The sequence below is a fragment of the Rosa rugosa genome, chromosome 3 (genome assembly GCF_958449725.1).
Source record: "Rosa rugosa chromosome 3, drRosRugo1.1, whole genome shotgun sequence".
Taxonomy (NCBI): domain Eukaryota; kingdom Viridiplantae; phylum Streptophyta; class Magnoliopsida; order Rosales; family Rosaceae; genus Rosa; species Rosa rugosa.
This window is the reverse complement of record NC_084822.1, coordinates 31,534,784-31,558,165: the sequence shown is the minus strand read 5'-3', so window position 1 is coordinate 31,558,165 and position 23,382 is coordinate 31,534,784. Positions and strand designations below refer to the sequence as shown.

Sequence of the window (23,382 nt, the reverse complement as noted above, 5' to 3'; positions counted from 1 at the left end):
CTCCCTAGAAACACTGCACATTTTTTTTTTTTTGAAATGAAACATTGCACATTTATAAAATGGAGTTGGACTATAATAAAAATTATTAAAATAAAAGGATTAAATTATGTTTAGTCCCTGTACTCTGATCCTTTTTTCGTTTCAGTCGCTGACATTCTCATTTAATCTGAAAAGTCCTTGAGGTCATAATTTCCGTCTAATAGGTCATCGCCAATTAAGGTTGTGCCACGTCAGCCTGTTAACTGAATAATTGGACAGCGAGGACCAATTAGACGGAAATTGTGACTTCATGGACTTTTTAGATTAAATTAGAATGTCAGGGACTGAAACGATGACAGAGTCATAGTACATGGACTAAACAAAATTTAATCCTTCTATCCAAAATAAAAATTTCATAAGGATTTTTTAATAAAAGGTTATGAGACTCATTTTTAGATCACATTTCAGTAAATCAACCGTTAGATGTTTAGAAATTCAAGAGTAGATCATTTCTGCAAATTAAATTGAAAATCGCTAAGGCATTCATAGTCGTGAGTCGTGACTTAATATATCATTTATGAACATAGAAGGTTCATGTTCGACAAATTTAGTTCGTCCATTGATTTAATCTAGTTCAGTACCTTCACGATTAACAATTTAGAAGAAAATTTTTATAAGTAATCTGCTTATGTATATCAAAACATCTAACGATTGATTTTCTGAAATATAATTGAAAAATGGGTCTCATAACTGTTGATTAGAAAATCTTCATGAAATCCTCATTAGAAGCTCTCCCTGGCAAAATGTACAGCGATTCAGTGTTTATCATATGAAACAACCAAGAGGCATGAAGTGATTCAGTTCAATATCTTGCACTAACTAGCCATTGTAATTTAATTTTGTTAATTTTCGATGCTTTGGTGCGTTTACAATCGATCTTTTAGTTTTCAGTTCACAAAATATCACCCCTATGTCCATTCACACCTATTCACATAACTCCTAAATTCAGACGACATTGCTAGCTGGTACAAGCTTTTCCTTGAGCTTCTTCCAAGTCCTTCAAGACCGAGAACATCTTATTTAAGCAACGCCAGTAAAACTATATCCACTAATTTTATTTTATTTTTCTTTCATACGAACTATCCACTAATTGTAGTGTTAAATTTCCGAAGAGTTATCTAGCACTGTTCAGTTTTTCCAACATTATCCTTCACGTGTTCCCCTAGTCACATTTGCACTGCTGAATATGAAGATACATAAAGTCTCTGAGACTATGACCAATTTTGAATGGTAAACTTCTCTGCTTCGATCTCCATTGCAATTCCTACCCAACTTCTCGCTAGACGAGAGGAGTTGGATGGAGTAGGTAACCTGACCACTTCACTTTGCTTCTTGACTTCTCATCAATCTGAAACGCTTCGGTACGTAAATATTCGATCCCTACTCAATTTTTGTGGGTGATAGACTACTGATGATACATGTCTGGCTAATTTTTGGGGAGCAGCTGAAAAGCCTCAATGAGAACAAAAATGGACAAGCAATAAGTACCTGCCATGCTGAGAAATGATATAGTAGCAAGCAGCCTAGCCTAAGAGGAGGCTAAGCTAGGGCATAGTTAGGGCACTATATCTCTGACATTTAAAAGCGAGAGCTGCTCAGTCATTTAGTACATGTTTGCTTTTATCAACTTAAAAGTCGAGAAATAACTCATGACTTCCATTACCCAAGAACCCTAACTTTGCAGGATCTTAGATTTTCTGCAGGTTCAGTTCTAAACTTCTAATCAGCAGTTTGGTTAATAGTGATACACTAACACCACACTTCTAGTGCTACTGATCAAGTGATCAATATCCCAGCAGATCTCAACAGTGGTCGATTACCCTTTTAAACTTCATGTATGATTAATTTTTCCTTTTGCTTCAGAAATAGGGTCAGATTTAATTAGGGAGATAATAAAAGGAGAAAATTTAGAATTAATTAGTGGTCATCCTACTTAACACCAAACTTCAGTCTTTTTATACGATGACAAAAACTGATAGAGTTTCTTAATAATCAAAGATATATAAATAAAAAACTCAGATAGAGATGAAGTTCTGGAATCTAATGGAAATGATTTGGTGGAATTAGTCTAAGACAAATTTAATATGTTTTCGAAATTTTCAAGAAATTAATAGTTACAGGCTTAAGTCACATCACCGAACTGATAGAAGACCATAACAAGGCTCAAGTCTAAACATAGAGATAATGTGAAGATAAGATAAAGAATTTTCATCCAGCCATCCAGGTACAGCACGGAACTTTGAAAACTTCTGGATATCAGTCTTTATCACAGATATTGCTCTCAGTACCTCCTCCATTACAGTACTGTCTATAACTCTATAAATGTTGTTTCCAAGGATAATGACTAATAAATTGGACAGCCATTACAATTTATTGTTGCTGGCTTGCAGATCTTTAACCAGGAAAAGATTGATGAATAGAATTATCTTCTCTCCTGAAAAATTATCTGAAATATTGATTAATTCCTAATCCTTCAATAACAAATTTTCAAGTTAAAATAGAGGGGCCATAGTCGACCAAAAAAAGGCGAGAGGCCAATACCTTGACAATTTGGGTTGAGTACGGTCTATATTGGATCCGTTGAATCGTTAGATATTCGAAACGTTATTTACTTAATATTGATTATATGCATGTCAACATTTTTTTTAAAATTACGACAATATATTAAGGAGACAAGCTATGATACTGTGATGTTTATCATACATTGATTTTACATATATATTTTTTTAGAATGGAGCCAGTAGGCAAAAATATATTCATCGAAAACCAGAATAGGCCATTACATACCCTTCCGCTGCCATAAAACAGACAAGAAGATAGTGGTAGTACCCACAACGGTACATAGAAACATAGACCCACTCATTGTACAATCAATACGTAGACATAGCGGGAATCCCCCTTTGGTACTACGCCGGAGGCGCTAGAAGGATCTGGCCCACCCAACCTAACTCATAACCAATAAACCTAGTTGCTTAGAGACCTCAATTGGTGTACAACTAGATCCACTGAGAATTAAGTCGACAAGACCAGACCAAATGCAACAACTAGATGCACAACAGTGCCTAGACTGTCCCTGGAAACGGAACCTTATTGTAAATAGACAAACATAGGGATGGGCTGAGAGCAAAACCCTAGCCCATCAAATTACTGTCCCAAGAGGCTCCAAAAACAGGCCCACCCAATGCCCAACAAGCCGAGATTGGCCCAGACCAACTTTCATCTCCAAACGCGTGCGGCAAGCACAGCAGCCCTCAGCCGCCACCGAACCCACGCCCGTTCCGGCAAGATTCCCACCGGCACGGACCCCGCCAGCGTTCCACGATTCCGCCGCCGAAGTCGAAACCGCCACGACACCAAGACCTAACGCTCCACAATCCAGCGCCGCCCCGAAATCGAACCTGCCCCGACCCAGCGCCCTCAATCTGCAACGCCGTCGATCTGCAAACGAGACCCACCATACTGCACCGCATGCACCCCAGAGATTTCCATCGATCCGGAGCCGACAACCACCTGCAAAACATTCGAGCAAACACCCACACCAGAGCCTCTAGAACGCTAGCATCGAGTCCCGTCCGGCAACAGATCACGCGTCATTGGTAAGGCCAACGTGCCCGCCCGAATGCCATAGCTGCCGCCAGACGAGAGTACTCACTTCAATGAAGCCGCCGCCGACCTTTCTAGGGTTTCCCCGAGAGAGAGAGAGAGAGAGAGAGAGAGAGAGAGAGAGAGAGAGAGAGAGAGAGAGAGAGAGAGAGAGAGAGAGAGAGAGAGAGAGAGAGAGAGAGAGAGAGAGAGAGAGAGAGAGAGAGAGAGGAGTTGATTATATTATGTTCTCTGTTCTAGAAAATGAGCTAGGGATCATCTTTTGATTTTACATCTATTTGAACAAAAATTACAATTTATATAAATCAAAATTACAATATTGAGAACAAAGTTACTACTTTCGTTTACACTATTTACATATAGTTAAACCAAAATTACAATATTGACAACAAATTTGTTCAAAAATTTGTAACAATGTCGTAGGTGATGTAATTACTATTAATAGAACTAAGATTACACAAAATAGGACTCAAGTTACCACAATGACAACAAATTTGTTGTCACATTTGTAAATGTGAGTATGACATACTGATATGTACTATAGAACTTTCTTATATTAAGATCAAAATTACGCTGATAGGCACATTGGTTGGGTGGCAGACTGGCAATTGCTTCCTAATGATGTATGTGGACACTTCATCTGCATAATCTGCATAACTTCGTGTTGTAGTCTAATCAAGTATCCTAGCATTATATAGAAAAGCTTGAATTTTTATTCAGGGGCACTCTATTCATATCTCCTTAATTGTCATTTGAATCTTCCCTACTAAAATTTGCACAAGACTTCCAATCTTGTCATTCTTTGTCTCCACACAATTTTTTTTTCTTTTCAAAATACACATCTACCAATAATTTGTCTTCTTTTATAACTTAAAACCTAGGTCATAGCTACGATTTAACACCATTCATCCTTGTAAGCTTGGATGAGTTGCGAGCAATAAAATCCTTATGAATCTCATTCCATTTCTTAATAAATTGTGCAATTTTAAATACTACATGAGGACTATTATCAAAATCAATTTCTCAAAACAGACTAGTAGCATAGTCTACAAAAGCCAAAAGAAAAAAGTATGAATACAAACCAAGATAACAATTGACGTCACCTCCATAAAATGAAGCACTTAATTAAGTCAACCCATAAACAAAAAGAATAGGCAATAGAAGGCGTTTTCACATTCATTATTTTCTTAATTCTTCGTCTCTATGTTTTTTGTCACTCTCTTTACTTGTGATCTTTAACACTCTATCTTAATCGAAGTTGTTGAATAATCCTTATTTATGGCTGCAAGAGAATGAGGGAGGTGAAGGAGAGAGAAGACAAGGTGCATATTTTATTTCATATTTTTTATTTTTCATTTTGTTAAGTTTTTTAGAAGGGCAAAGTTGGACTTAAAAACTTTCAAAAGTTGTTGGAGGTCCAAATACCATTTTAGGGGGTATGAATAGAGCTCTCCATTTTTATTCAACTAATGACGATGGTTAAAATCGTAAATGAGTGCATTCAGGATTAATTTTGGAGCTTGAGCATGCCACTCAATATTTACATCAGTTTCATAAGCAAAATTAGCTAATGTATGTGCCATCATATTTTTTTAATTTTAACCTTAAAAGTTGTTGGAGATACTCTATTACAATTGTAATATTTCAAAGAATCAAATGCAGAATTTAGGCTTTACGACCCCGTCATTATATTCAGCAGTTTTATGAATGAATGCACGAGGATAGTTGCACAGTTCTTTTATTAAAAAAAAATTAAAAAAAATCAAGTGCGGGTAAGCATGGAGACGTTATCTAGTTCTCTTTCGTTCAGTGACTTGCCTCCCAAGTTTCATCCCTCCTTTATGTCCCAAAGACTCTTTTACCCTCTTGTCGTGTAACAAATGATGCAATTTCTCCTTTTTCCAGTGAGTTTAGACGCTAACTTTCCCATTGATCAACAAATAGTAAACTCAGCGTTTTCTTTTTTTTTTTGAAATTAACGCCTCTAATGGAAAAAAAAGAAAAATAAACTCAAAAGAAAATTGGTTTTTTTTTTTTTTTTTTTCATGAAGAAAAAAAATTTACAGCTAAAAAGCACTACTATAATTCATGTCCGGTTGATCTAAATAGAATGCTAGGGTCACAGATAAGAGCATGCAATTAGACCAAACGATAACAATATTAGACTCATGTCCAAGGTGCGCAAGTTTATCGGTAATAAAATTGATCACTATAAAATATGACAAAAATGATAAAAGAGAGTCCAGTAATAAGAGTCTTAATATCCTGAATTAATTAACATCTTAATATGTCAAGAAACGGAACCATCACCATCTACCGAATCGATGAAAATTTTAGAATCCCCTTTAACTAAAACTTAGAATGACCATCTCAAAACTAATTTACAACTAAAACTTAAACTAAAAATTTTAGAATCCCCTTTAACTAAAACTTAGAATGACCATCTCATGAGTCAAAACTCAAAGGGTGTCAAAATCACCATTTTTTTTTTTTGAACCATTTGTTCCTCTTCTCTAGAGCTGAAAAAAAAACTGCCTCATTTTCCAACTAGTGCATTTGCGAGATGATACCCAATTCCATGTTTGTGGGTGAGATTGAGATTTTCTTGCAATCTTTGGAGAGCCACTTGGATTGCATGTAGGGGGCTTTTCTCCATGGAGGAACATGAAGACCCATTTTCTTGAGAGATTTCTTCGCAGCTGAGCAAACCAGAGATATGACTTTGTCAAGTTTTTCTTCAGTCCCAACAAAAATGTCTGGCAAAATGTCTTTCAGCTCTTTGTAGCTTGGTGATGGTCTTGCAAGCTCAAATTGTGACTTGAAATCCATGTCCACTATTAGCCTTGTCACCTTGAGTAAATTGTTGTCCTTCATCATAACATCAACATATTCATAGTCATCTGTAAATTCATAAACTTGAAACAAGAAAAACCCATCATAATCAAAAAATGGGTACTCGATCAAGAAAATAATGTCAGCGAGAGAGAGAGAGAGAGAGATGAAATACCTTTGGGGAGTTTAACAGAAGAAACCCATGAAGTTTTACAAAGAGAGGCTTCATAACCATCCATTTTCAGTTTCATCACAACCCATTTGTTCTTCAGATTCTTGGGTTGATCAATCATACTCTCTATGTCCCTCAAATAAATTGATATTTTGTCAAGTATCTCATTCTCATGATGTGTTGCCTTCCATATTATCTCCTAATTAAACAATCAAAAAAGAAACACATCATAGCATTAGTCACCAAACAAGAAATAAAGAGATGATCAACACAAGGAGATTTTTTTTTTTTTTTGGATCAACACAAGAACATATATAGAAGACCAAAACTAGAAGAAAATGTAGATGTACCTGTAGAGTTAGAGACTTGGATTGACGAGGGGATTTGGGAGAAGATAATGAGTCAGGAACTGACTCTGAAGATTCAATGAAGTCTGTCACCATTTGAACCAGCTCTTCCTCAGTGACGCTTCCCATGTCTACTTTGGTCCTAAACAGGAGAGAAGAAGAAGAAGAAGAAGAAGAAAAAGAAGGAGCAGTGGAAAACAAGTAACTTCAGAAAGCGAGACTTCAATTTTGTCTTCCTGAATTGGTATGTGTGTATAGAGTGTTGTCATTAAGAGACTATTTCAGTTTAAAAGAAATGAAATTGGAAAAGATGAGAAAAGTTCCGGCGAATTTCCATCATCATTACTTGATATCAACATCAACAGGCTATCTAATATCTATGGCTACGCGCCTATGATTCTTCTGTGTCTTTTTGGTTTTGACCACCCTAATTAGTAATTAACTAATTACTTCCGACTGTTTTCTGATCACCACGTTTAGGAGAGTGTGAGCCTATGGCCCCCCCACCCCAAATGACCACATTTCTTTGGGCAGTGCGATGCAATTAAACCTAGGCCTCGTCAACTGGTCAGGCCGGGCCACCTTATTCATAGTGGGCTTGAGTCGGGCCTTATTTGTATTTTTAAATAATGACAGGCCGGGTCGGGCTTTATTGTAAATCAAAATATCAAAGCTCGTCTATATAAAGTGGGCCTTGCGGACTTTTTCTGGACGGGCATTGTGGGCATTATTTATAATAAATATTTAAAGACACTAATTTTTTTATAAATCTATATTTATATATCATACATTCCAAAGAGCAACCTCTATCAATTCAAAGAAAATAGGAAAACTGACCGTTGGATGTGATTATTACAATAAATTATACGTGTGGTTAAAAATTTAGTCAATTTCACCATAGTTTCAAACCCGATCGGATTGGTCAACCGTAATCATTTGTATGTTTTCTTGGTTGACCGATGGCGTGACGACCGCGAAACGTGCTTATTTTTTTACATTACGTTTGTAAATATTTCATCGATAGATGTGGGTGGACATAAGATAAAAATTTCAATTTTAATTAGAAATACGTTGGTCTATACCAATTTGCCTCCTAAAGTTGTATAACTTATACATTGCATTTAAATTGCTGAGGTTCACTCTAAAGCAAACATGAAGTGGAAAATGAATTTGGAGAAACCAACCACTCGATGGACAGATTGTAATGTTTTATGGTGGTTGTAAAAATTTCAGCCAATTTGATTCTCGTTTCGAATTCGATCAACATGTCAAACTTAGTTACTCTTATAAACCTATATTTATATATCATACACTCTAAAGAGCAACCTCTATCAATTCAAATAAAATGGAAAAATCAACCGTTGGATATGATTATTACAATAAATTATGAGTGCGGTAAAAAATTTAGCCAATTTCACCATATTTTCAAATCCGATCGAATTGGTCAACTGTCGTCACTTGTATGTCTTCTTAGTTGACCGATGGCATGACGACCGCGAAACGTACTTATTTTTTCACATCACATCTGTAAATCTTCCATCGATGGATGTGCGTGAACATAAGATAAAAACTTTAATTTTAATTACAAAGACGTTGGCCTATACCAATTTGCCTCCTAAAGTTGTATTGACTTATACATTGTATTTAAATTGTTGAGGTTCATTCTAAAACAACCATGAAATGGAAAATGAATTCGGAGAAACCAACCGCTCGATTGAGAGATTGTAATGTTTTATGGTGGTTGTAGAAAATCCAGCCAATTTGGTTCTCGTTTCGAATTCGATCAGCTAGGTCAAACTTAGTTACTCTTATAAACCTATATTTATATATCATACACTCCAAAGGGCAACATCTATCAATTCAAATAAAATGGAAAAACCGACCGTTGGATGAGATTATTATAATAAATTATCAGTGTGGTAAAAAGTTTAGCTACTTTCACCATATTTTCGAATCCGATCGAATCGGTCAACCGTAGTCATGACATGTATAATATATATACACATATTCTATATAGAAGTATGAGAACGTCCAATTTCACCATAAGCCAAATTACAACAAATTCACACTCACACAAAGAGACACACACACACATATAATGATGATGTGGCACACGGAAGATTTCCAAATATATATGCTGGGCCTTCTAGACATAAACTTGTAAAAGATGTTACAGATTCCCGTCCAAGCTGAACTGCCTTCACTTAAATTGCCACAACTCCTTCTAGAAAAGTCCGAATCTCAAACCGTAAAATTCTTCAGAAACTAGACACATGGGGCTTTCCGTGCATATAGGGTACAGCTCCTAATTCTATCCGAGCAGTTCCCAGTAATTCAGCGAAGTTCGGTTCTAGACATGAACTTGTAAAAGATGTTGCAGATTCCCTTCCAAGCAGAACTGCCTTCACTTAAATTGCCATAACTCCTTTTAGAAAAGTCGGAATCGCAAACCGTAAAATTCCTCAGAAACTAGACACATGGGGCTTTCCGTGAATATAGGGCACAGCTCTTAATTCTATTCGATAATTTCCCAGTAATTCAACGAAGTTAGGTGTTCTGCACAACAGTTTATGTGTTGCAGATTCTCGTTCAAGCTGAACTGCCTTCACTTAAATTGCCATAACTCCTTCTACAAAAGTCGGAATCGCAAACCGTAAAATTCCTCAGAAACTAGACACATGGGGCTTTCTGTGCATATAGGGTACAGATCCTAATTGCATCTGAGAAGTTCCTAGTAATTCAGCGAAGTTAGGTGTTCTGCACAACAGTGTCTGTGTTATTTATATAATATTTTTTTGTTTGCGGGCTTTTACGGGCAGGGCCTAACGGGCTTTTACGGGCCGGGCCGGGTTTCAAACTCCTAAACCAAGCCCGGCCCTCTACCCACCGGGCCGGGCTTTTGGCCCTCCGGGCTGGCGGGTCTCCATCGGCCCACTTGATCCGCGGGCTTTTTGATGAGGCCTAAATTTAAACCCCTCTATTTTTGGTTACACAATTATCCCTTTATATCTTAAAATAGCTTAATTAAATATTGATTAGCGAAATTACACATAATGATTCATCTCGTGAGGCTAACAAAAATATCATTACCTAATCAATTCAATATTTTTAAAGAACCATTTGGAGCACATCCAAAAACTACCCCACACTATCCATAAAAAATCGACAGAAAAAATGTGGCGGGCGACATTTCTCAAGTATGAGCTGATGTAGGTCCTAACTCCAAAAAGAGAGGAGCCTCCGATTCTTCAGTTTTCATGTGAATCAGATACATCGATCCTCTCAACAACCTCAGTTATCTCCAACTTACGAGGAATTCACTTCTTACAGGATTTTGGCTCAGTCAAAGTTGAGGAACTTGCAACCTTTGTCTTGTTCTTGGGTTCTTGCTCTACCTCTCCTCTTCTTGATCGACCAGAGAGATACACACTGTCCCACTAGTATTTGGAAGCACAAATCCCTCGTTCAAATAGAAAATTACACCATCTCCATCAAGTTTAGCTCCTTCTCAAGCTTCACCAACTCCACCGAGATCGTGTGTCGAGCTCCAATTATTTGGGAGGGAGTAACCAATGTGGTCACAATAGTAGATAGAGTCAAAGCTAGCATATTCTATAATTCCAAGAGTGAGAACCCCAGAGAATGAAAAAGTAAAGCTCGTTGCTAGTGAGCCAATGCTTCAATCACTTGGTTGTTCACCACCATTCTAGGGTTACAATTAGAAACCCTAGCCAAACTTTCACCCCACCAGCTGCCAACTTCATCCTTGTCCCAACCACCGATGTGATAATTTGTACTTTTTGCTACTAATAGGAAAGTAAAATAGATAGTTAAATATTGTTATTTTTGCTTTAATATTGATCAAACCCACTGCCATAGACGTACAACTTAATAAGGAAAATATTAGAAGCTGGAGTTGTCGAAATTGTTGAAGAGCCTTGGAGAGTCAGGAAACCCAATTTGTGATTCATCAAAGCTAATAGCAGGAGGTGGATCCCTAGAAGCATGTGGTGGAAACCTAGAATCAAGAGGTGGCAGTCCATACCAAAACGTGGAGGAAGCTAGCAGTTTTGGTATTCAATTTTACTCTCCTATGTTTATCCAAAATCAACTTTTACCTTACACTATAAATTTCCAGGTCTATTCTATTTTTTTCTTTTAATTCTCTACATTTGTTTTGACACAAAAGGAGTGAGTTAGTAATCTAGAAGTCAAGGACAGTAACTGACACTAAGGAGAAACCTGAGAAGTATAAGCTAACTTCTGAAACGAGCTAGGTAAAGGGATCTCAGGGAACCTTTATATAATTTATTGTGTTCTTGGCTTTGGTTTTGCTATACGTAATTTTCATTATGAAACTTGATTCTTGAATTAGTGAATGGGTGTTATTTGTTATTCATTATCTTATTTAATCAGCATGTTCATTAATTCTCATAAAATAAGGGGGGGGGGGGGTGATTTTGATAGAATTGGGAATGAAATCTGTGGGAGTATTCTTTTGTATAGTTGAGCTTAATCCGTATGGACCAAATTTCATGTGGGCTAATATGGCTGTACGATTTTGGTGATCGAGATTAAGCAAGATGACTAGCAAAAAGGGAATCATGGCTTGGATTATGGGGTTAGTTCATATGTTATTTCATCTAGAGTCACCTCGAAAGGGTAAATAACATGGTATGAGACATGTAGACTCTTTGTGTTTTAGCATGTGAGTTAAACATGTATATAGGTGAAAGTATCATTGCATACATGCATTATTATTAGGGCTGGGCACCTGAAATCGGAAAACCGAACCCGAACCGGTCCCGTACCGAAAATTGCCGGGACGGAACAGTTTGAAATCTTCAAAATTCACTGTTTGGGCCCGTCCCGACCCGTCCCGTTTTAACGGGACGGGCTTCGGTCCAGAAGGTTGGAATCCCGCAAAGGCCCGTCCCTGCCCGATGTATTACAAAATAAGTAAACAACTTATTTTTCAGTCGGTTTGAGACTTTGACCAAATCTGCAACTCATTCCTTTCGACCTCTCCGTCACCACTTCACCGAGCAAGAGTTCCCAATTCTGCAATTCACCTCCACTCCTCCAGGCTCCATCAATTCAGTTCATAAGCATCACCGATACACCGACCCATTCCCAATTTCCCAAAGTTCCTGCCTTCCTGGTCGCTGAGACACCACTTCGCTTGTCAAGAAATACGGTGTCGCTCACTCGGTCCCGTCGTCAGCTCGGGGAAGTGGTTTCTCCGCCGTTAGCTTCGCCGTGTAAGCCATGGATTCGTACTTACAGTTTTGCAATTTATACTTTATAGACAAACACCGATTTCATTTGTGATTTGCCGATGGTTTTGCAATTTTGATTTGTTTGATTGGGATTGTGAGATTACATGTGTAGGATTAGCCGATTAGGAGTTCAATTTGTTCGACTGGGTTTGTGAGATTACATGTGTAGGATTAGCTGATTAGGAGTTCAATTTGTTCGATTGGGTTTGTGAGATTACAGTTGAGTTCGTGAAGATCGAGTTTTGGAGGGGAAAATGACCTGGGTTGTGTTCTCCCTGTTTTGGCGCTGAATTAAATTCCTAGAAACATCTATAGTTTTCTACCTTCAAGAAGGTGATGGCTAGGGAGAAGAAAACAACTCGACCTTGACCAGGTGCTTCTGGTCTTGAGGATTCTTCAACAGCCACATCACCAGCTTCTCCTGCATTGCTCGAAGCTGCAAGCCAAGGTGAAGTTGTAAGTGAACCTGCTGCAAGTCAACCTTCTGGAAGTGAAGCTGCTGCATCTATTTTGTTTAGCTTATTACATCATGTTTTTCTTCTTGTTTAGCTTTTAGTTGCAGCTTGCTTTGATACTTTGGCAGTTTGGTCTTCTTTGAGTTGCAGCTTGCTTTAATGGAAAAGTAGAAATGCAAAACTGAGAAATTGCAGGAATTTTTTTTTTTTTTTTTTACGGGATGTCCCGGATTGGGCCCGGTCCCGGCCCGATACCGATCGGGTTCGGGCCCGTCGGGATCACTTCTCAAAATAGCCTTAACCGTCCCGGCCCGTCCCGACAAATAATTCCGGGCCCGGGATCGGGATTACCAAGATTTCGGCCCGTGCCCAGCCCTAATTATTATTGCTGATTTATGTTGTTTAAAGAGGCTTAGCGTTCTACTGAGCTATTGTTGCTCACCTCTACTCAAATATTGCATGTACTAAACATGAAGTTTAACTTTTTCTTTTGAAGAGCTTTGTGAATAATGTGAAGGAAGTCTGTGGCTTGTCTTGTTTAGTTTTTTATTTATTATTATTTTTTTTTTTATGAATAAGATCAAATGTTAGTAGTTGTATAGTAGTATGTATTGTTGCTTTTGAAATAATAGTTTCAACCTTTTGTTTTAGTTCTGAGAATGAGGAAGTATCAAGAAAGTTTTGTATTGTAATCTATACGTAAATTACGTTTGCTGCAATATAACTTCATTCTTTTCCAAAATTCTTGCTATGTTCATCTAAATGGTTCTGTCTTTCAATTGATTTTGAGTTTTTTTTGGTTTGTGTCTATTAATTTCCAGCTCTTCTATTTACGATTCATTTTTTTGAATCAAACCCAAATTGGGTGCCAATATTTTGCATCACAAGCCAGAATAGGCCAGTACATACCCTTCCTCCATAGACAAGAAGTTAGTGGTAGTACCCACAATGGTATATAGCTATAGATCCACTCATTAGACAATTAAGTACGTAGACATAGCGAGAATCCTCTTTCGGTACTACTCCAGAGGCGCTATAGTTACATAGGGTGCACAAAAGTGCCTAGGTTCCTAACAAGGAAATTATTGAAAAAAGACTAAGCTAAATTCATACTAGAGGCTGAGGGAAAAACACCCAGCCCAAATTAGCAAACCAAAAAGAGCAGCACAAAGAGACAAAATGCTGAACCCAAGGCCCAGCCGAACTGGCCCGATCCAAACCATGCATCTCCATCCACCCAGTAGATCAATGAGACCGTTCTGGTGCATCACCGCTCAACCACGCCGCCTCCCCGATCTGCTGCCACAGCCTCCGCGACCCATGCCACCACAACCCATGCCGTGGTGGCCCACACCGCCTAGATCAAAGCAGCCTCGGCCCGCGCCGCCACTAAATAAGAAGCAATGCAGCCTCCCACTGTCCGAAGCGCCACGATCCCAACTCCCCGCGCCGGTCCCGGAAGCCTCTGACCCGCCCAGACGCTCCAAAACTCCCTCGCCGGATCTGCACAGAAAAACAACTCCCAGAGATGCCGCCCAGATCTGCCGCCAACCATCCAGCCAAACCACGAGCCCAACATCTTTTCTCCAGCCCAACATCCAGCAAACCAAAAAGAGCAGCCCAAAGAGACAAAATGCTGAACCCAAGGCCCAGCCGAACTGGCCCGATCCAAACCATGCATCTCCATCCACCCAGTAGATCAATGAGACCGTTCTGGTGCATCACCGCTCAACCACGCCGCCTCCCCGATCTGCTGCCACAGCCTCCGCGACCCATGCCACCACAACCCATGCCGTGGTGGCCCACACCGCCTAGATCAAAGCAGCCTCGGCCCGCGCCGCCACTAAATAAGAAGCAATGCAGCCTCCCACTGTCCGAAGCGCCACGATCCCAACTCCCCGCGCCGGTCCCGGAAGCCTCTGACCCGCCCAGACGCTCCAAAACTCCCTCGCCGGATCTGCACAGAAAAACAACTCCCAGAGATGCCGCCCAGATCTGCCGCCAACCATCCAGCCAAACCACGAGCCCAACATCTTTTCTCCAGCCCAACATCCAGCAAACCAAAAAGAGCAGCCCAAAGAGACAAAATGCTGAACCCAAGGCCCAGCCGAACTGGCCCGATCCAAACCATGCATCTCCATCCACCCAGTAGATCAATGAGACCGTTCTGGTGCATCACCGCTCAACCACGCCGCCTCCCCGATCTGCTGCCACAGCCTCCGCGACCCATGCCACCACAACCCATGCCGTGGTGGCCCACACCGCCTAGATCAAAGCAGCCTCGGCCCGCGCCGCCACTAAATAAGAAGCAATGCAGCCTCCCACTGTCCGAAGCGCCACGATCCCAACTCCCCGCGCCGGTCCCGGAAGCCTCTGACCCGCCCAGACGCTCCAAAACTCCCTCGCCGGATCTGCACAGAAAAACAACTCCCAGAGATGCCGCCCAGATCTGCCGCCAACCATCCAGCCAAACCACGAGCCCAACATCTTTTCTCCAGACCTCAACCCTGGGCAATGAATAAAGCAGCGGCGCTACCCGTGGCCGCCGCCGGACATGATAATGTTTGGTGGTGTAGGGTCTCTCTCGCGGCGCTAGGGCTAAGAGAGAGTTTGTTTTTTTGCAAGTTATTTCTATTTAGGATTCATTGGTTAAACTCAAGGTAGAACAAAGGTATGCAAATCTGAAATTGTGTTTCTGAGTTTCTAACACAGTTGAATTTTATTGAAAACTATACCGTTTGGTTGGAAATTTAAAATTGTTGTCTTCTTAAAAATTGCAGTAGACATTTTAAAGATAATTTCAGAATTGGAATTTCCTAAAAACAATTTTTCTATAATTAGTTATGATTTTTCAAAGTTGCAAGTCTGCTGCAGGAAATTTTGAACACAGCAACATTGTCTTGTTCTTTCTGTTTCTTTTTATAGTTTTCTATATTCAATATTTCTTGAAAGCACCAGTACTTGAAAAGTAGGCATTCCCAACTTTCAAATGAATCTAGCCCTGCTCTTTTTGGAGTTCATACGAAAGATTTATGCTACCACAAAGTCAGCCCTATGCATTAGAATTTTTGCAGCATAATTTTTTGAAAACAGCAAACTATCATATTCTTTTGTTCATTTATTATGGGGAAAAATGCACAGTCAGTGTCTGAAGACTCTAAGGACTGTCAAAATGATACCTGGACTTTCAAACGTATCAATATGATACCTGGACTTATAATTTGTTGTCAACGTAGTACCTATGTCAACTTTCTGTCATGGTACCGTTAAGTTGACCACGTGTGATGCACGTGAGGCCGAAAATGAGAGCTAAATGACTGATGTACCCTCAATTTTTTTTTTTTTTGAAATGTAAATTGCTTTTTATCTTAACCTTGATTTAATATGAATAAATAATTAACTTAATTCTATAATTAAGAAAGAAAGAATTTTTTTCTTCCTTCTCATTCATCATTGACCAGTTCTTCTTCTCTCATTCATCATCGATAAGTTCTTCTTCTCTCCTTCCCCATTCCAAATTGGTGGTTAACTGAGTCAAGCTGGAAACCGACTCGCCCAACTGATTGAACCAACGGGTACCGTTCATGACATTGCCTCGCCCTCTGTCTCAAAACCCATCAGCAGAACACCACCACCACTTCTGATCACAACTTCAAAGCCCAATTTACACTTGCATGGCTTCTCTGTGTTCAATCCTCATGCTCTCAAGTTCATTGTCTCCATAACTGCAAACTCCAGAGTCTAGGCCTGGCATCTCTTCCGCCCCACAGCACTCCTCGTTGCCGCTGATCCCTTCCACTATCGCCGTCGACTCCGGCGCCTCGCAGAAGTCACCGAGTAGATTAGAGGGAATTGAGGCAGACTTAGAGAATGTTATATATGGATGTCGGTTCATGACGTTTATGGCGGTTTTGTGGTCTTTGATTGGGTGGCTTTGATTTCTTGAGATCGGGCCAGAGGAAGTCGGCGGTGACTCGCCAGGATCGAGTCGACGGGATCAAATCGGAAATAATAGCACCTCCACACATTATCGAGAGGACTTGGGAGTTGAAATGGGTTGAATGATTTTGCATAAACAAGTTGGACTTGGCTCTGTGTTTTAGAAGTGAATCGAACAAGGGAGAAGCTTTGCATTTCTCATTTTTTTTTCTTTTTTTGAAATTGAATTAGGGCTGGTGTTTGGGAAATTGAACGCTTGTTTCTTTGAAATTGAATTGGGGCTGGTGTTTGGAAACAATGGAGAGGGATGGTTCGGTGGGATTGGAGCTATGATCTGAGAGCGGGGGCTGGCAGGGTCTGAGTTTTCAGATCAATGGTGTATATAGGGGGGTCGGAGGAGAGAGCGAGAGACGGTGCCGATTGCTGATGCTTCTACTGCTGTTGTTACTGACGTGACGACAGCGGCGGAGGAGGAGGACGCTGAAGCTGTGGGGGAGGAGGGGGGATTTTGTTATTCAACTTTTATTTTCAATATAATAATTTATTCTTTTTTTATTTTCAATTTTGAAATTATTCATTTAGGATTTGATGGAGTGAAAAAGTCCTTTTTGCCCTCATTTTCAGCCTCACGTGCGTCACACGTGATCAAAATTGACGGAGCCGTGACGGAAACTTGACGTAGGTACAACGTTGACAACAAATTATAAGTCCAGGTGTCACATTGATACGTTTAAAAGTCCAGGTATCATTTTGACAGTCCTCAGAGTCTTCAGACACTGACTGTGCATTTTTCCCTTTATTATGCTTATCTTCTACAATAAAAGTCATATTGTCTGAGTTGGGGCGTGACAACCAAGTACTTCACCAACGTTGTCGCCATCATAACCGCCACTTACTTGACAAGGAACTGATCACACCGTGTTAGAGCATGCATGAACAAAGCACAAGCCCTGCAGCCTATTAATCTTGCCATAGTGAAACTCAAATTCAGCCTTAGTCCCCTCCGATTGGTCAATAACTGTCACCGCACATCCACTACATCTCGAGCACATCGCTTAACCACACCCTGCTTAAGCTCAAATTGGTTCACCCTCAGATAGCGTCCCATTGAGGTTCTAATGAGGACCAATGATTCTTCCGTTCAAAGACGCAGTGACAATCACTTCACGACGACCTATGTCTCAAGAGAATTGAGAAAACACCACAGACATGCATCTTCCCTCACCCATCATACTCCCCTAGTACCAACATAATAGTGCCATAGACCACTGTGCACTTTCGTGAGAGAGCGTTGGATCCAGACTAGGTTTATTGAACTCATATAATATTGTTGCCATCTAGCTTTGATGGCTAGAGTTTGGGAGGAGCATAAAGCTCTATATATGATATTGCGTAGGATATGATCATTGTAATATTTTTTGTAATCTCTTTTATCTTTCAATGCATGTTTTTCTAGTTCAAACTAAACTTTTAGATATTAACTTAAATCATATACAATTGATTTTGGTGACAGAGAGAATTCATTACACATTATATAATTCATTAAAGTCAACATTTTAATTAACTAAAATTGAAATGAATCGAATTAAAATATTGATGAACCAATCCTATCGGTTCTCAATATTCCTATTAAATTTCAATTTCAAACGATAAACATGTAATTCTAAATTCGATTTGCGATTTGTGCCGAAAAACCGAGGATTCAAATTTGCTCACCACTAGCCCCTAAGTGGTGATACCACCACCTAATAAAAAACTGTCATGTATGATAACTCATAACCATGGGCTAACTATGGTTAACCCTTAATAATGATCAGGAAAGATAAAAAGTAATTTAATAATAATAAAACTAATTTTCATTAATATCATATTATTCATTAAATAAACAAATCTTAAACCCTTTCGTCTTCTAATTGCTTTGACTTTTCTTTTTCTGCTACCAACGTCTTCTACCATTGTCTTCTTTATTTTTTTTTTTCTTTGGTTCACTCTCCTGTCACAGTTGTTTGGTTCTTCATCTTCTGCATAACCTATATTGGCAACGGTAAGTTACTCTGCTCTCCACCTATATTTTGTTTTATTTGCGCTTGTCTTTTACAGTATAGCACTTTCTTTCTCTCAAACTTTCTAATCCGCCTGAACATTTTTTACCCAGAAAAGTGATAATCGTTTCATTGCTTTTGGCAATAAATATATTGACACATGCAATTGTTTTATTTAGATTGACAGAGGGACACAAGTCCACACAACCAAATTCATGGAAAATAAAGACGATGAATTTTTTTATCAGCATTGTAGTAACACTGAGAATGAGCAAAGAGGATGTGAAGATGATGCGATTGGTGGTGAGACTAATGAGGAACCTGAATACGATATTCAAGAGCCCAGTGATGCTAAACATGTGGATTCTGGTTTAGAAGGTTTATGTATCTTGGATGGTAAGAAGCAAGCAGAAGGTGAGAATATCCCAGTTCTTGGTATGAGTTTTTAAAGTGATCAAGATGCATATGACTATTATAATTCATATGCTAGAGTTGTTGGGTTTAGCGTGCGAAGGCTGAGAAGCAACAAATATAAGCATACTGATGTGGCATGGAAAAGAGAATTTTGTTGCTCTTGTGAAGGATTCTATACAAAAAAGAACACTCCAGAGAAGAAAAGAGAAGAAAGAAGATTCGGATGTAAGGCAATGCTACAGATAAAACTAAATGAAGATGGGAAATTTGTTGTCACAAAGTTTGAAGCTGAGCATACCCATGATCTTGTTCCTCAATCAAGTTCACATGTCTTAAGGTCACAAAGAACCATAGAACCTTCTCAAGGTGGTTTGATGAATCAAATGCACTTTACAGGGTTCAAACCATCACAGATCTTTTCATACATGCCCGTCGAAGCAGGAGGACTATAAAATCTAAATTTCCTTCAGACCGATTGCAATAACTTCATTCAAAGAAGGCAGGCTAAGTTTTTGAAAATAGGTGATGCTCAATGTTTGCTTGATTACTTTAAGAAGAAGCAAATGGAGGATAAGTAATTTTTTTATGCAATTCGAACAAACATCGACAATGAAATATGTGGTTGTTTTTTTTTTGATGGAAAATCAAGGAGCGATTATGCTATATTTGGTGATGCGGTTGTCTTTGATACAACCTTCAAAACCAGCAAGTACGACATGGTTTGTGCTCTAATCGTTGGAGTTAATAATCATGGTCAAACAATTTTATTTGGCTGTGGGTTATTAGATAGGGAGACCACAGAGGCATGCAAATGGTTCTTTGATGTTTTCCTACAAGCTATGGGAGGAAAAAAAACCAAAGACAATATTTACAGATCAAGCTGCATCAATTGCTAGTGCAATTAGGGAAGTACTACCTAATTCTCACCATCGTCTTTGTTTGTGGCACATATATCAAAATGCTGCAAAACACTTGAATCAAGTCTTTACGAAGTTCTCGACATTTTCACAAGCTTTCAAAAGTTGCATATATGATCCAGAGAGTGTTGAAGAGTTTGAATCAAGTTGGAAAGATCTACTTGATTATTATATTTGAAAGAAAATGAGTGGCTAAAAGACTTGTATAACTTGCGTGAGAAGTGGGCACAAATCTATGGCCGATCCAATTTTGTGCAGGTATGATAATTTTTGTTTGGTTAAATTATTTTTTATCGTTTTCTTTTTCTTATAATGTAGATCAAGCTTTCTGGTTAAATTATTTAATAAACATGTAAAGGAAACAAAGAAAGCTATATGTTAGTCACCCTTCAACTTAATCCTACTAGCCTAGTAATATATGTTCTACAACCCCAGGACAAACAAGATGACTTAGTAGTTAGTACAAGTACTGCTTTGATTCCTAGCCATCCCAGATATTTCAAATTACAATCTAGACCTATCTTAGATGACTTCTGTAGTCATTCTTGGTTGTTGGTTTTTTTTTTTTAAGTCTTTTGTGTTGATACAGTAATGCATCAGGAGTTTAAATGACATTTCATTCATTTTGTAGGTATGACAACAACTTAGAGAAGTGAAAGTATAAACAAGACTTTGAAAAAGTTCTTTTATAAGAACCTTATTCTTTGTGAGTGGGTCGTACACTATGAGCGTGCTTTAGTTGATCGAAGAGAAAAGAAGAGGCTCGCGGAAGTTGCAACTACACAAAGAAAGCGAAAACTTCTGTCTAATTGGAAAGTGGAGGTTGAAGCAGCAAAGATGTACACAAAAGCGAGTTTCAATTGTTTTCAAGAAGAGTTTCGAAAATGTTTGGACTTGATACTGGAATTAGAGAGTGATGATGGGAGAATAGAAACATATGTGGTTCAAAGACCAGGGAATCCAAACTTGAGAAGGTCAGTCATCTATTCCCCTTCAAATCAGTCAGTTAATTGTAGTTGTAAGAGATTTCAATTTGAAGGGATTCTTTGTGCACATGCATTAAAATTATTCCGTGAGTTAGGCTTGTCAACGTTACCATCCAAGTACTATTTAAAAAGATGGAGACGAGATGCTAGACAAGGAATTGATTTTGAATGTTATGGGCAAGCAAATTTTAGTGATCGGAGCGCATCTTCTGCACTCCAATATAGTCACTTGTCTCATATAGCACAAAGAATTGTAGCAAAAGGTGCAAATGATAAGCAATCACCCACTTTGGTGGAGTCTAAATTGTTGGCGTTGGAGGCAGAATTGGATGGCAATTTATCCATTGGACAAGAACATGAAACAAATGGTGATATAGATTCAGACGATCAAGTGAATGAAAATAATACAAATTTGGTTTTGCGTGATCCAAAAGTTAAGAGGCATAGAAGGCGCGGTAAAGGTAAGAGAAATAATGATTTGGGATCTAACAAGCAATCAAAAAAGAGATCTTCATCAGTACGGCAGGAACAAGAGGATGGTCCAGTACCCCCTAAAGAAAAAAATGTCTCTGTATCAAAGAAAATGAAAGCTCCATCTAAAAGAAAAGGTTAGTAGAAAATTACAATGCTTTGTGTATTGTTTATCTATACAATAACTAACCATTCTAACAATCATTATCAATATATAGATTCTCAGGAACCCAACTCATATGAACATGAGAAGAGTGGCCCTTCAAATTCATATGAACATGTTCAGGAACAAGAGGATGCTCCAGTACCCCCTAAAGAACAAAATGTATCTGTATCAAAGAAAAGGAAAGCTCCATCTAAAAGAAAATGTTAGTAGAAAATTACAATGTTGTGTGTATTGTTTATCTTGCATTATTTGTCTATCTACACAATAACTAACCATTCTAACAATCATTATCAATATATAGATTCTCAGGAACCCAACTCATATGAACATGAGAAGACTGACCCTTCAAATTCATATGAACATGTTCAGGTTATTTTTGTCATTTATGAAATCTATAGCTCATATTTTGTGAAAATTGAAATAATCTCATATTACTATGTATATAATGTATAGGGATCAATTGGATTGGTTAATCAAAATCAATCAAATATGCCCTTCATACGTCCTGAATTTCAAACAACTTTTGGTGCTCAAGGCATTCCCTCGCATTATCCTTATGGATTTCCACCAACAGGTTCTATTGTTCATGCAATTCCAAGTCAATCACTTGGTTACCAACCTATTCGACCAATGTTTGATTATTCACTTATGTATTCGCAGGTTTGCTCTCTTGTATGTATCTACTATTTTATTTTTTTAGATTTGTTTATCTAAATAATAACTATTACTTATGTCAAAAATTGATAGGCCATCACCCAACTAAGACCTCAAGGACCAACTCTCCAACTGAATTTTCCAGATCCATCAAAATCGTAAGCACCAATGTTGCAGCTAGCAAGAATTGAAAAGAAAAGAAGTTTTGAAGCCATTTTATGAGTAGCTGGTCTGTTTTTTTGTTTGTGGTCTGTCTATTGCTTCTATCAAACTATAAAAGTGATAGAGAAATTTACGTAGAACAGTTCGTGAAATGTACATTCAACTTGGATGTTTCCTTAATTTCATTTATCTAGCGACATATTTCATTTTGATCTGGTAAGTTATCATTTTTGATGAATAATAATTGAAAAGAACAAATGTTGTTTTTATGTTAGTCTTGTGAGGCTTTTTGTAGAAAAACAAAAAAAGTAAAACAAGAAGATATAGACATATATGGGAGTGAACCGGAGAAAAAGAACAACCAAAGTAGAAGGTGACAAATTGACAATCAGGCCGGCCAAAAACGATTGCCAAAGCAATTGTGTCAGTCTAACTAAAACAATTGTGTCAATACATCTATTGCCAACAGCAATGAAACGATTATCACAATTGTTTTAGTTAGAAAAAGAACAACCAAAGTAGAATGCGATTATCAACCAAAGTAGTATAGCACTTTCTTTCACTCAAAGATCAGTTCTTAATTGTAATTCACAACAATGACAATCAGACCGGCCAAAAACGTAACCAACACTTTTACAATACATGATTCTCTCTATTCCCATGAACCAAAATATTTTCTCAAATATTGTTTTCCCTGTTGCAGTTGGTCATGAACGAGTTAAAACATCCATTGCATCATGAATCTGGCTATCACTATAATCGGCTAAACCAATTTACAAAAAGATATGCACATTAAGTTCCGGGAACATCACTTTGCTGAGGTAGAGAGTTCCTGGCAGAAGTAATCCAAGCTTTCATATGAGTTTCTGCATTTGTCCATTCGAATATGAAGATGATGAACAAT

The 23,382-nt window shown here is 38.5% G+C and overlaps 2 protein-coding genes across 3 annotated transcripts; one reads left to right on the top strand and one right to left on the bottom strand.

The window, feature by feature from the left end:
- Positions 1-5,894: 5,894 nt before the first annotated feature.
- LOC133740726 (uncharacterized) lies at positions 5,895-7,368 on the bottom strand. 2 transcript variants are annotated; one of them, XM_062168669.1, is made up of 3 exons: positions 6,997-7,368; positions 6,650-6,845; positions 5,895-6,542 (listed from the first exon to the last, which is right to left on the bottom strand). In XM_062168669.1, exons 1-3 carry the CDS (start codon positions 7,120-7,122, stop codon positions 6,190-6,192), a joined length of 675 nt encoding a protein of 224 aa, XP_062024653.1. In that variant the 5' UTR covers positions 7,123-7,368; the 3' UTR covers positions 5,895-6,189. The 2 variants fall into 2 exon arrangements, with proteins under 2 accessions (XP_062024653.1, XP_062024652.1); XM_062168668.1 differs by having other exon boundaries at positions 5,897-6,557.
- An 11,555-nt stretch (positions 7,369-18,923) lies between these two features.
- On the top strand, positions 18,924-21,869 carry LOC133737561 (protein FAR1-RELATED SEQUENCE 5-like). The gene is made up of 4 exons (XM_062165088.1): positions 18,924-19,122; positions 20,221-20,297; positions 20,733-21,633; positions 21,715-21,869. Exons 1-4 carry the CDS (start codon positions 18,924-18,926, stop codon positions 21,867-21,869), a joined length of 1,332 nt encoding a protein of 443 aa, XP_062021072.1.
- Positions 21,870-23,382: the final 1,513 nt, after the last annotated feature.

Excerpts from the sequence above, each read along its gene's own strand:
- LOC133740726 (XM_062168668.1), bottom strand. The coding sequence starts at position 7,122 with ATGGGAAGCGTCACTGAGGAAGAGCTGGTTCAAATGGTGACAGACTTC. Across the intron at positions 6,846-6,996 it reads CCAAGTCTCTAACTCTACAG|GAGATAATATGGAAGGCAAC; the intron begins GTACATCTACAT and ends TTGTTTAATTAG. Across the intron at positions 6,558-6,649 it reads TTCTGTTAAACTCCCCAAAG|TTTATGAATTTACAGATGAC; the intron begins GTATTTCATCTC and ends TCTTGTTTCAAG.
- LOC133737561 (XM_062165088.1), top strand. The coding sequence starts at position 18,924 with ATGGAAAATAAAGACGATGAATTTTTTTATCAGCATTGTAGTAACACT. Across the intron at positions 19,123-20,220 it reads TGGTAAGAAGCAAGCAGAAG|AAAATGAGTGGCTAAAAGAC; the intron begins GTGAGAATATCC and ends TATATTTGAAAG. Across the intron at positions 20,298-20,732 it reads GCCGATCCAATTTTGTGCAG|AACCTTATTCTTTGTGAGTG; the intron begins GTATGATAATTT and ends TTCTTTTATAAG.